Source organism: Myotis nattereri (assembly GCF_964212035.1).
Source record: "Myotis nattereri genome assembly, chromosome: 10".
Taxonomy (NCBI): domain Eukaryota; kingdom Metazoa; phylum Chordata; class Mammalia; order Chiroptera; family Vespertilionidae; genus Myotis; species Myotis nattereri.
This window is the reverse complement of record NC_138085.1, coordinates 60811429-60825178: the sequence shown is the minus strand read 5'-3', so window position 1 is coordinate 60825178 and position 13750 is coordinate 60811429. Positions and strand designations below refer to the sequence as shown.

At 45.1% G+C, this 13750-nt stretch overlaps 1 protein-coding gene across 1 annotated transcript in view; it reads left to right on the top strand.

The window, feature by feature from the left end:
- Positions 1 to 13168, top strand: part of CAMKMT (calmodulin-lysine N-methyltransferase) — a 281601-nt gene extending 268433 nt beyond the window's left edge. The window contains 2 exon segments of the mRNA XM_081100572.1: positions 6917 to 7048; positions 12578 to 13168. Of these exon segments, the coding sequence (XP_080956698.1) occupies positions 6917 to 7048; positions 12578 to 12655 (210 nt within the window). The 3' untranslated portion in view covers positions 12656 to 13168.
- The last annotated feature ends 582 nt before the right edge of the window (positions 13169 to 13750 follow it).

The following is a 13750-nucleotide window of genomic DNA, read 5'->3' as shown; positions in this document are numbered from 1 at the left end:
TCAGTCTAGGGCAGGAACTCAAATTTATTTGAGCAAAGACTGCAGTGTGTGTGTGAAGTATTTTCTAGTTTTGTTTCTAAAGTCTTTTTAAAAGAGGGGTTGCGCCAGTCTTCTGACCTCAGTGAGACTTACCTTTCAATATTCCTTTTATATCTGTTTTCACATGGAAGGTTCCCAGGGCAATTTGATAATCATCCTTGCCTCACACTGTTGCTTTTTATTTTGTATCTCTGTATAGCTCAGAAACTTTAAATAGACCTCTCAGAGGAGTAGCCACAGCTTGGTAAGTGGTAATCAATTAGAGGAAATTGGCTTCTCAGTTCCCTCTGTGCGGTGGATAGTAGGTCTTGAGGCGAGGAAGGGGCACGGCCCACGCCGGGGATGGCTGCTGCCCTAGTTGGGTGAGCAGCCTGAGCTGAGGGTGGAAAAGGGAATTTGGGGCCTCTCCATCCCCCCTGTGAACCTTGGGTGAGCCTTGTGAGCATTTGCAAGGTGAGGATTTTCAGAGGCACTGAGACTCTTGGGTGTAAAGGCCTCCATGGAAATGTTTCATAGGCCACATATATAATGCAGTGCTTTCAAGGACTCCTGGATCTTGCCCTGCACAAACAGGACCGCACTCCACGCCAGCCTCCTTCCGGCCTGTTGGTGGCAGATACTCCATTTTGCAGCAGATCTGCATGATTTTCCCAGAATCTTTTGTAAATCATCCTCATGATTCACAATAAAAAACTGCCCAAGCTATGAATAGACCTAAGTGTAGATTGGACTGGAATCCTAGCAGGCCCCTTGTTCCCTCTATTAAACCTTGAACCACACTCCCCCTGGCCTGAAGTATGGCTCCACACAGCAGCCCCCCTGAGCGAAGACAGCAGCCCTCCCTACTGACGGCTGTTACTCACCCTTAGCTCCTAGCAGGAGGAGGCAGGGCCCTAGAGTAGATGTCCTCCTTACCACGCGAGGAGCAGGGACCCTGGATCAGAGGAGCCTGCACCGAACAGCTGCATTAGAAATGGGAGGAGGGCCTGGCTTAGGCTCCTTGTTCACAAACGGCCAGGGCTCTAGATTAAGGGGTGAGAGGTCCACTGTAGGGGGGAGTCCGAGTTGTGGATGGCACGTGGGCATTCCAAAATTACCCCCCAGGAAACTCATCCCTTTTGGGGGAATCTAGGGAGGCACAACACTTGCACTCCCTAGGCCTCCACCCAGGTGCATCCTGCAAGGGTCGCATGGACTTGGCAGTGACCTGCAGCTCCATGTCCTGTGCCATTGGGCTAGAAGGGTTCCCAGAGCTTGGGGGTAACCAGAGGAAGAGCTGAACTATTCTTAGCTCTCAGCGCTGGCTGTTCTGCTTCCAGAGGACCACCCCCTGCTGAGCGTGTGTGTTGTGAAGTCACAGTCCAATACTAAGATAATAGCAAAGGTTTTATTTCTACTTAGAGCTGCTTTCAATGTTTTCTTGAGCCAAGACAACTCCTCCATGGTGTTGTGGCCCAGAGATCTGAAGATGTCACAAGAGGCCCACAGAGAAACAACTTGGGGCTACGCTGGTGGGTCCTGAGTTCTTCATAATTCAAGGCTCAGCACATCCAACGGGAGATACAAGAAGTCCTCAGGGTGCCCAGCAAAAACCGCACGTGAGCCACATGCAGCAGATGCCAGTGGGGTGGGTGGGGAGGCGTGGCCCTAAAGGGTTTCAAAGGCAATGCCGTGATTCCCAGGTGCCTAGCTTCGCTTCAGAAATGGACGAGTGTGGAAGTGCTTGGTACCCAGTAGGTGTGTCTGAGTGTGTGTGTGTGTGTGTGTGTGTGTGTGTGTGTGTGTGAGAGAGAGAGAGAGAGAGAGAGAGAGAGAGAGAGAGAGAGAGAGAGGTGGGTAGTGACCTGGCTCCAAACAGTAGGGGCTTGGAGCCAAGGATATTGAATTCCATTTTAGATGGAATGGGCTAAAGGCACTTTCAGAACTCACCCATGGAGAGATCTAGTGGACACTTGAAAATACGGGTGAATGCTGCCGTTACATACTAGTGAGTTTTGAGGTATAAGTGATGGTTGACGTTTTGGACTTAGGTCCAATGGCCTAGGACTGTACAGAATACGAATAAAAAGCAGGCAGAGCTGTGGGGACCACTGGCCATTAAGGAGCAAGTGGGAGAAGAGAAATCGGGGAGGGGCTGGGAGATACATGGGAGGAAGCAGGTGGGACGTAGGGAAAGTCAGCATCTCAGAAACCTGGTAGAGAAAAGGCTAGAAAATAAACACACGCTTAGACATGTAATCGGTATTTAATAGTTGGTTGCCTGGAAATGCAAGAGGAATAAAAGCCTTTCGTCGGCATAGCATATTCCTTTTAAAATAAACCCTAAGCATACTTATTTTTCCAGAAGTGCACACCCTTTAATAGGTGAGTACGGATTAGTCTAGCGAAACAGCAACAACTGCACTCTCAATGTAAACAGTATCGCCTTGTTTAGTGGGACTCCTCCTCTCTCCTCTCCAGGGATAAACGAATCTCTCAAATTTCTGCTCATCAGTCAAAATTTTACATTCAATTGAGTGTTCATTCTTCGTTTAAAATGACTCCGTGACTGTGAATGCTTAGAAACTTGTGCTTTGGTAAATTGAAAATAATTTTTCTAAAGTGATGGGCTAATTTGAAATCTATTTTTTTTTCTTGTTTTGATTTTTGCAGCCTAAATTGTAAGTCGTATTCCTCTGATTAGACCCGACAAAGGGTTTGGCTCTACTGAGATGGGTGTGTGTGTCCTAAAACCAGTCTCTGTGGGGTGGATGCAGACACTCGGTAGGGCTCAGTGGATGCTTACTGAAGCATTCAGAATGGATGATGTACTGTTGTCCCGATTAAGTATGAATCCACATCTCAAAAATATCTGTATTTAATTAAATGAAAAGGAAGCATTTTAAAACTCATAACTGAGTAAAGATTAAAAGTCCTGCTTGCTTTTTCTCTTTCTCGTGGGTCCAGTATTGTGCCCTCTCATATCCTGCCATAGTTGCTGACTCTACAAATGCTTCTTGGAGGAAATCTTTTCTAAAGAATAAGCAATAGGAGATGGCCTTTGAATCCCCAAAGACTCGTATTTCTCAGATGATTCAACATCAGCATTTGGTTTATTCTCTCAACAAATATTGGTTGAGTATCTACTATCGGCTAGGTCCTGCGAAAATGCGGTGAATAAACATTAGAAGATCCCGTTGGCATGGAGTGTACATTCCAGCCAGAGGAGGCGGGCACTCACAAACAAGGAGGTGATGAGTGCCAAGAACAAAGATAGAGCAGGGAGAGGGGGTAATGATTGGGGGGGCGGGCTGCTGTTCTAGATTGGGTGGTGAGAGGACAGGTAAACCGAGGCCTAAAGGAGGAAAGAGATGTCTGGGCAGAGAGCGCAGCCATAGGCTTCGTTGCAGTCCCCTAACAGCTCATCCCAGCCAACAAGGGGTGCACTGTGGAGAGCATGTGCTTTGTAAATGCAAGCGTCACCCCAACCAAGAACTGCAGAGCCCTGTAAACATGATGATAAATAGCTTAGATCAGAGATTTTCAACCCATGGGCCACAGGATTTTTAAAATATGCAGTACCACCTGGCTGGTTTGGATAGAGCGTCGACCTGCGAGCTGAAGGGTTCTGGGTTTGATTCCAGTCAGGGGCACATGCCCAGGTTGTGGGATCCATCCCCGGTGTGAGGGGTGCAGGAGGCAACCAATCAATGATCCTGTCTCATCATTGATGTGTCTATCTCTCTCTCCCTCTCCCTTCCTCTCTGAAATCAATAAAAGTATATATATATATATATATATATATATATATATATATATATTTTAAATGTAGTACCTGACTATTTAGTGAGGGGCACTGGCCTCTTTTCCCTTAGATCAGGGGTCCTCAAACTACGGCCCGCGGGCCACATGCAAATACAAATATTGTATTTGTTCCCGTTTTGTTTTTTTACTTCAAAATAAGGTATGTGCAGTGTGCATAGGAATTTGTTCATGGTTTTAAACTATAGTCCGGCCTTCCAACGGTCTGAGGGACAGTGAACTGGCCCCCTGTTTAAAAAGTTTGAGGACCCCTGCCTTAGATGGTCAAATGTTAAAAATGACAACAGCCAATACAACAATAGCCTTCTGGTGTGAATGCCCTGTTTTGTACCATAAACATATAGGTCATATAATAGAGTTGCATCTATATATATATATATATATATATATATATATATATATATATATATATATTTTATTGATTTTTTACAAAGAGGAAGGGAGAGAGATAGAGAGTTAGAAACATCAATGAGAGAGAAACGTCTGTCAGCTGCCTCCTGCACACTCCCTACTGGGGATGTGCCTGCAACCAAGGTACATGTCCTTGACCAGAATCCAACCTGGGACCCTTGCGTCTGCAGGCCGACGCTCTATCCACTGAGCCAAACCAGTTAGGGCAATAGAGTTGCATCTTATTGGTCACAACACAGAATAAGGTTTTGTCTGATTGGTTAATTCTTAGTACCAGAAATCCTTTATACAAGTATAGGCACCTGATTTTCTTTTTTTTTTAAATTGAGCAAAAAGGGAAAATAATTACTATTATTTTTTATTTTTGTAAATCAATCAAAATTAGGCCTATTTTTTGTCAGATCGGCAAAAAATTAAATATATTTTTTGGTGTGCCACAGAATTTTAGTAATTAGTTTTTGTGTGCCATGAGATGAAAAAGACTGAAATCGCTGGCTTAGGTAATAGCTGTTAAAAATCAACTCTTCCATTGTAATGTAAGACAGTTTTTGCAAGTGAATTTAAAATAAAATAAAAAACTTCCATTATTCAAAAATCCAGAATGGCAACCAGCTCTTAGAAATGACTAAAATGACCTACTAGTATTCACTTTTTTTTTTAAATAGAGATTTTTGCTCTCCTGCTGAGACCCTGTATTATATCTACTTTCACATCCAAATGCATTTTTACTGCTAAGTTTGAAAACCACCTGAAAATAGCAATTAATATGAGAAAAGCTGACAGAACCTTAAGTGTATTGGCATGATTGGTGCTGCTATAATTATGTGCCTGAGTGTGTACATGCCTATGTAAACACAGTATGAAAACATGCTTGCTGTCCGGGGCAGTGTATGGGGGTTTTTCTTGCAGGTAAATGAGGGAAAGAGAATGACAAGGAGAGAGAATTGACGGAATTTTTATAGCACTATTAGGGGCTGTAGATGTTTCTAGTCTTACATCTGGTCTTCAAACTGTTTCCATATTCATCACCTCATCTGATTCTCACCACTTGCTGGGGGTGGGGGGCAGCCTTGGTTCTTCCCATTTGCTGGATGAGAAAACTCAGTGGGTCGGCTAGGATGACTTCGATGAGATTAGACTAACATCTCCAAGGTCCTCAGGCTCAACCGCTCTGAGATTAGTTTTCTGACTTTCCTGAGGTGACGCAGCTCTTTAATGGTGGAGACCCCCTTTACGTCCAAAATCCCTTTCTGCCACTCAGTCCTTCCTTGTATTCTTCAACCCCTTCATTGCATGTTGAATCGTCTGTGAAACGTAATGTCTTCCCTACACGGTTGTTGAGGGGGTTGAAGGGGAGGTTGAAGCACCCAGCACAGTGGTAGCTATTTTTATTACTGCCGCCACTGGTACCAATGAGGAGGCAATGCAGTGTCTGGGAGAGAGAAGTGGCATTGGAGTCAGATACGTTTCCATTCATTTACCAGTTGTGTCATCCTGGCCAATTAGTCAACCTTTCTGAGCATCCTGTAAAATGGAGCTGATAATCCTCACGTTTTGGTGGTTTGAAGATTTCAGGAAGACAATGAACAGAGAGCCCCTCTCCCAGAGTCTGACACCTACTGCGCGCTCAGTCAATGGTTGGCAGGTGGGAATGGTAAACCACCTTTCATAAGAAAGTGGGATATGTTTGTGATTCTCTCAAAACCTGAAGCGGCATTGCATCGAGGTGAAGTGTAACCCTGAAATTAACAGAAGCACACAGCCATCTTTTAACCAAATAAAGAGAAAAGAAGATCCTGAAGCTTAGCCATTCTGTGCACATCTGGGAGGGGGAGGAAAAATCCACATGCACCCAGTAGCGAGCACATGACCCACGTGGAGGTTCATGTCTGGTGGGTTTCTGAAATCCGGTGTATGTTGTATACAGGTCCTCCCGGGCTCCCCACTGCAACAGTCTCATAAGGTTGTGCATTTTATTTAGAAAAGCCCGTTTGTCCTCTTTATACCACTTTCTTTGAAAAGCAATCATTTGAGTACTGTGAGGAGCTGCTTTGCTATAATGAAGGCCATTTTGAAGGATTCAATGAAGTTGGAAACCAAGATCCTTGTAGCTGACAGCGTGGTCCCAGATAAGGCTGGTGGCAGGACTGAAACGTGAAAATTCCCCACTGGGGATTGTGGTTCCTTGTCTCCGCGGAGGCTTTCTTGGTACTGAGATTTCAGGGCACAATAAACTCACATTTACAGGCGTCTGTTGCCACATGCCCTGGAGCTGTGTTGCGGGTGTGTTGGCAGCTGCCAGCGAGTGCAAGGTGGGTGGCACTGCCCTGGACCACTTACTTGAGAATCTAGTGCTTTTGTTTCAACCACTAGACCCAAAAGAGGCGCATGTGGTACAGAACACCAACTTGGAGTCACATCTTGTTTATTACGTGCATTATTTGAAAAGCCACTGGCCATTTGACTAAGAAATATATATTTTTCTTATTTGATGCATAGCTGTCCGTGGAATAGTTCTCACTGTGAATGCCCATCCTGTGTGGACGTCTCCAGAACAATTGAGTTTTCTACCTGAGATCAGTATGTTAAGTGCTTTGACCGGTGTCTGCGATGTTTGGTTGCCTGCCAGTTTTAAAATGTGTACATTTCTTTTTTAATGTTCCAGGGGAAAGCAATGGTATTTGCCCCACGCCGAGGGACTACTTTAAACCAGTTTTGCAATCTAGCTGAAAAAGCTGGCTTCTCTCTCCAAAGACATGAAAATTATGATGAACACATTTCAAACTTCCACTCCAAGGTTAGTTTTCTGCTTGTGTTAGATAACACTTTAATCCGCATTGCATTTTGAAGAGATCATGGTCTTTTTGGCAGGTAACCTAAATATTTGATTAAAGTACTTAGGTGTGCTGCTTCTGAACAGCTCCGTGTATCTGATTATTTTGTGTGGTAAAGCCATCTTTTATCTTTGCATGTCTAGAAGGATTTTACAGAAACCATTCTTGTTTACTCCTTTCTCGGAAACAAAGTTATCTTTTCATTTATAATAGGCTAATTTATAGGATGCCTGGAGGTGGCATAGAACGAATGATAAACAAGCATTTATATTTTAATGAAAAAGCTTCGGGCTTTTAAGTAGGTTAAATGTTTAGCTGCACTGAAATAAATAGAAGGTGACTGTCTAATTGTATCATGTTGGACTGTAAATCTTTATCTCTGCTTGCTTTATGGCTGGGTCAGTCGGCAGTTTGAGACTGTTAAATCTCCTGCAGAATTTCACAGTTGTGGGGTTAGATGTCAGAGCGAGGCGCTACAAGATTTAGGTCAAAAGCACTTATCTGAGAGTGATTTCTAAGCTTGCTTACATAAAGCAGTGTTCTCAGCCTTTTTATTATTTATGGGTATACAGCAATACAGGACACTGAGAGGCAAGTGGCCTGAAAACTTTAGGACTCTCACGTTTGCTAATACACGTCACTGTGACTAGCATGACATGTATTGCTTATGTAATTTTGTGCCTTACAGAAATCTCCCTTCTCTGAACTAGTCTGACCTTGGCAAGAGACTTTGACTTGCCATAATTTTGCAAGTTGTGACTGCAGGAAAGTAAAGGCCTGACCTTAATTTTCTCCTATAAAAAGACCAATAGCACTCTTTATTACCCAGGACTATGATTTAATGCAGAAGTTACGGACTTTTGAAAAATTATATACAAAGTGGACCTGATCTTCCCAGCAAAAGAAAGGAAATCCTCACTTTCTGGGAATGGGTTCACCTCTTTGAGTCTCTAAGAGCTCCATTCAGCCCCTGGAATAGAAATGATGCTTTGTGAACTGGAGGGGTTAAACCATGTCCCCTCACTGTTGGAATTGGGCCCTTTGCTTACAATCAGAAAGTGAAAGCAGAATGGCATGGTACTCAGATCTTACCTGCCTCTCCAGAACATGTTTTCCTCTTTCAACCCCGCCCTGAAACAAAAAGAATGGCCCTGGAGGCTTTACCTGGGGGGGGGGGGGCAGGGGGGCTCTCCTCTACCCAAAGCAATACAATCTGCCTTCTGTCCTGCTTAGGGCTAGAGATAGGGGGATTGGATGATGGCTGCCTCAGTGTCATTGTCATCCACTTTCCCCCCAGAACAACAAATGCTTTTAGAACCTCAGCCACAGCTCAGGAGAGCAAAGGCTTGGGTTTCTACACCAGCAGAGAAGTCGGCACCTGGCCTGCTACCTTCCCTCTCCTCTACCCTCTTCACCTCCCTGCGCGACCTGGAGTGTGTTGGAACACGGGAGGTATTTGAGTCCTTGGTGGCCACCTTTCCTTTGTCTAGAACTTTAGATTGTCAGCAGCTAGTAGACAGCAACGTCCTCTTTTTTCAGCCTTGCACACTATCCTGCAAAGCATCACTCCCTAAATCACTAAGCATGCCACTTACCTTTACATTGATACATGTATGTCTATGCCCACAGTTAGTACTCCATAAATAATCATGGGCGGATTGGTCCCACAAAAATAAAATGTCATAAGTGGCCTCATTTTTATCTCTCCATAATTGCTTAAAAGTTAAATTCCCCAACTTGTGGACACTGGGCTAAGAAGCAGTCCTCCTCCCCTCTTGGTTGTGGTGAGCAGTGAACGTTGCGTCTTGTTCCCAGGAAGTAGCATCCTAAGGGGATCCTCTGAGGAGTTGGGGCGTCCTAGGTAAATGCTACAAGACGCGCGCCCATCATGTTGATTGTTGGTGAGCTCAATTGCGCTGGATTGGTGGTGAGCTGCTAGCAAGAGCATGCCTCGTCCCTCGGCACCAGAGCTAGGATGCTGGGCTCTCCCGCCCCAGCCGCGCCTACCCTGTGCTGGCCCAAACCCAGCTCGCTCGTGGAGGTCTCCTGGGCAAGGGGAGGGTGCCCGGACGGGATCTCTCCCAGAGGCCAATCAGGTGGGGGGTGGGGGCGGGGGCAGGGTGGGGGTGGGAATTGGGGAGCGTCCCGGTCCCTCGCCCAGCCCGGGTGCCCTTCACCCAGGCAAGGGGGCGGCTCCAAAGCCAGCACCCCTGTGCCCTCGGGTCCCTGCCCGCCAGCCGCCCGCCTGCCCGGGGCTCGGGGACGCGCAGGGGCCGGCGGCCGCCGGGAACCTCCACCCTGGCCGCTTTTGTTCGCCGCGTGCTAATAGCCGGGGCTTAAAAGTTTTCCATCTTGAGCGGCAATCAGCTTTCTTCCTCTCCATCTCCGGCCAAACCCCCACGGTCCCAGGGACGAGCTCGCTCCCAAATGCAGGAGCGGCCGTTTTCCTCGGGGCCGCGTGTTATCCTCTTAGCCCTACTGTGCTGGAATAGAGCGTAACCAGCTGGAGGACTGTAAGACGCCTGATAATGCCGCTCTTTTCCGCTGTCCCGTCTTAATCTTGTTACACAAATGGTTGTGAAGAGATTCATGAATTTTAATTCTGCCCTCTGCATTAGTGCCTCACGTCACTCATACACAGCTGCCTTCTGTGCCGAGGTTTCCACCCCTCCTCTTACAACAGGGGGAAAAATTAGTTACAATCTTGGCAGTAGTGCAAGGTACAAAAAAAAAAAAATCTACAGATTTAGGCAACCACCCATGAAGCTGATTACCAGTCAGTGATCAGGAGGAACAGCTTTGCCTCTTAAACTTTTCACCTCTCATTGTTAACTGTGAAATTTTATTTCCGTTCAAAAGCAAGCCTGTAATCAAAACGGTGCCATTCTGCACTTTTCTGCCAGTGTTTTTGCTAAATGGTGCCCACACCATGCAGCCAGCATGCCCGGGGACCAGGCAGCTAAAGGTGTGGGGTGTGTGTGTGTGTGTGTGTGTGTGTGTGTGTGTGTGTTTAAAATACTGCCTTTCTGTTCGTCCAGGCAACGGAAAGAAAAATAAAACACCTCCCTCCCCCTACCCAACCTCTGGGTCTCCCCGGGGCTGGGAATGAAATGCACTGCCCGCTGGTGTGGCTGGGAACCTGAAAGGATATGAAGATAGCAAATGGTTTAGCAAGGTAGAGACCTAGCTCTGAGATCGCCCCTGGCTTGAAATTAGTTGCTAAAACTGCACTCATTCATGCAAATTTTCTTTGGAATATAATTTTACACGCCATAGGTATTTTTCCACCCTCTCTCAACTTTCACAAAACCACCCGTGTGTTTATTTTCTGTATTTCTGTACTTAGCCATGAAGAGAGGCTCGGCTGGGCTGTGAAGTCAGTACATTGTGTGAAAAGCACGGCCATATTGCACTTCTGCTTCTCTATTCAAAATGCCACATCACAAGTGGCTGGTGCTTGTCATCTGTGTGGTGGGCTGTTGATAATTGTGGGTACTGTAAAGGGTAAACAGTCTGAGCTCCGCTCCCGCTGCTGCTGTTCGTGCCCCGGCGAGGCTGAGCGTGCGGCATCCAATTAGGAAGTAAAGCATAACGTGACTAATAGCAGCTATAGAACTTGGTTCAGTCTTCAAAGACCCTGTTTTAACCTATGAAATTGAAAGATTGTTTTATTCATAATTTCCCTTCTGTTCATTTTTTTTTTCAAGGTGCTTTTGTATTTCTTAACATTAAAATTATTCATTGGGCAAAGAAGGACAGCCTGGGAAAATGGCATTATTCTTAAACCACATAACATTCCGCCAGCGAAGCAAACATTGCCTAACAGCTTTGTGTGTGTTCTGGATTCGGAAATGATCTGGGGTTGGGGTGTAGGGTTGTCCTCTCTTCCCCATCTCGGGAAGGGCTCACCTTCAACACGGGGTGGGCCCCGGTCCCTCCCAGCAAGGAAGCCGCGGCTTCAGCCTCCAGAGGTCAGCACAGAATCCAGGCTAAAAGTGATTTCTAACCCATATTTACAGAAGAATTATTTACCCCACGTATTACCGCAGGGACTTTATACAGAGCTCATTTGAGTCTGTGTATTAGTGCATTGTGAGTGAGTAGGTCAGCTGACTCACGCTGAGTAATCACCTTTCCCTGATCCCCAGTCCCTGAGGAAGAATTTAGCTAGCTCGGCCCCTCTTCCCTCTGTGAAGTATCTCGGTGTGCTCCTTCTATCACTACGGCAACTGACATCAAAGGTATTTACAGTTGATTGGCCCCTATTAGTGGGCGTGGTTTGGGAAGTTTGGGAAGCCATTTCTTTGTGTGTGTGTTGTTGTTGTTAATTAGTGATATTGAGGGATGTGTGTTTAAGAATAACACTGTCATTATTTTGGTGGCAACTGAAATCCACGAGGCTCTTTCTAAATAGATAATTACTCATCTGTAAATAGAACAAACTCCGTGTAAGAAAACAGAATGAAGTCACGTGACTGATTGGACCACCATCAGATCTTAGGGCAACGGGTTTGGAAGTGAAGACTAGGTGCCTTTACTTTCCCCAGTAGAAAAGGAAGAGCAGGCTCCTTGCTCCTGTCCTGAGCAGTGTGGGTGTGCCACAGTGTGGGAATATGATATGGAAGGAATATGCGCTTTGAGAAGATTCAAGCTATGCCCCAGATTTACTAATCCTGGAAAGTGTCATGTTGGAGCCATTCATTTAGCATCAAGGGGGAGGGGGAGGTTTGTCTGATTTGAAATAATAAAGGAATTGGTTCCATGTATAGTGAAAAAAAGTATTTATTTCTGATTCTTATAAATTAAAAAATGAATTAAAATGTGGCTCAGAAATATTGATTTTGTCTTTATAAATAGCAATTTATTATTTGCTAGAATACATATAAATATGACTATCAGAATTACTCTAGCCAATGAGGAGAAGTGTACTTCAGATTGGAGAATGCTGATGGGATTTGCACATCTGCCTGCCCTGGGAAGGCCCTTGGGAGTTCACCTGAGCGGTATCGAAGCCTGCTGCTCTGATTGTTGGAATACGCTTTTCCCCCGGAGAAAAGAATTGTTGAGTTACTTATCATTAATATTAAAACCCCTGGGAAGGACCTGGAGAGTCTTTGAAATGTCTTGGGCCCCACAAGCCTTTCCCTGGTGCCCAGGTGTTGCCACGGTCTCCAAACGGGGGTCTGAGAGGCCTGCCCGCTGGATTCCCGGAACCTTCTATGCCAAATGGCTGGCCAGGTCTGCCTTCACCGAAGTGCCTCACAGTTCCTGGGGGTCACAAATGCAGGGTGACTGTTTATGAAAACAAAACAAAAAAGATTCTCATCTTGATGCGTCATGTTGATGTGTCAGTGCCACTGAGTTGCTTTTTTTTTTTTCCAGAACAATATATTTAGGTAAGAAGTCTTCGTTATACTCAACATTTAAATCGACTGGTAAAAATTCCTAATCTGAGTCTCCTTACCTTTCTTTTTTTCTATTACTGTTTTCAGTTGAAAAAGGAAAACCAGGATATGTATGAAGAAAACCTTCATTACCCACTTCTGCTTATTTTAACCAAAAGTGGATAGAAGACTAAGCTGCTCAACAGATGAAGAAAACATCAAGTACACAGGGAATATTTTCCCGAACCAGAAATCTGTAATGTGTGTAATATGCAGCAAGCCGTCGGCTTCCTGTCCAGCCCCCAAGCTGTGGGCCCCCCGCCACCTTGGCGACATTCCACGTGTGATTGTGGAGCCCACCTGTCCTCACCCACGTTATTCCCCAGCCATCCCCGTCCTCTCTTTTTTCAGTCCGCTTGTTGCTCTTCCTGCACTAAACCTTTGTTTGTCTTTAAATATCTATAAATAGCTTGTCTGCTATCTGAATTGGATTTGTAAGCACCCTAAATATTTTTGCCTCTAATTGAGACAGAATTTCCTTTTGGTGATTGCCACCCCCATTTTTGAAAAAAAAAAAAAAAATACCTTGGTCTTTGTTCCATTTGGGTGGCGGTAGTTTTTAATGTATAAAACCACAAACATGATGATTCTATCCTGGTTAATAAAAATAAAGCATATCTTTGTGATCTCTCTCAAATTAATTGGTGTTAAAGCTGCCATCTCTTTTTCTATCTCCCTGGCTCATTCTTTTCCCCCTTTTAAACAGGACGGTTTTTCCCCCTATAGATGTATAAGAAATGACTCCATCAGCCCAAAGCCTTATAAACTGACCGTTTGTCCTCTGGACACAATAGCGTGGCCAGCCCTCTGCTCCTCCTCTCCAATTATGTGTGATTAGTCTCAATGTGTTGTGTCAAGGAGGAGGAGTGTGCTGAGTGCTTATTATCTGTTTAGGTACAAGAAGAGCACATTTAGGCTCTGACTATGAATGAAAAGTGAGCCTTTATCAGGGCTCACATCTGACGGCTGCTGTTCTCCAGGCTTCTTTCAAAATAGGTCCTTTCCAGAGAAATTTTGAATAAATGGTTGATAAACTAAACTGCAACCAGGGGGAGTTTTAAAAACTCAATCACACAATTATCTTATTTAAAGTAAGTATATATTGTTACATGCTGTGACTCGCATGTATAGTAAACATTTAATAGGTGCCACCTGGGATTAAGGGAGAATGCCTTTTCTGCAGGGAACCCCGGCATATTCCTGCCCAGTGCATCCACGAGA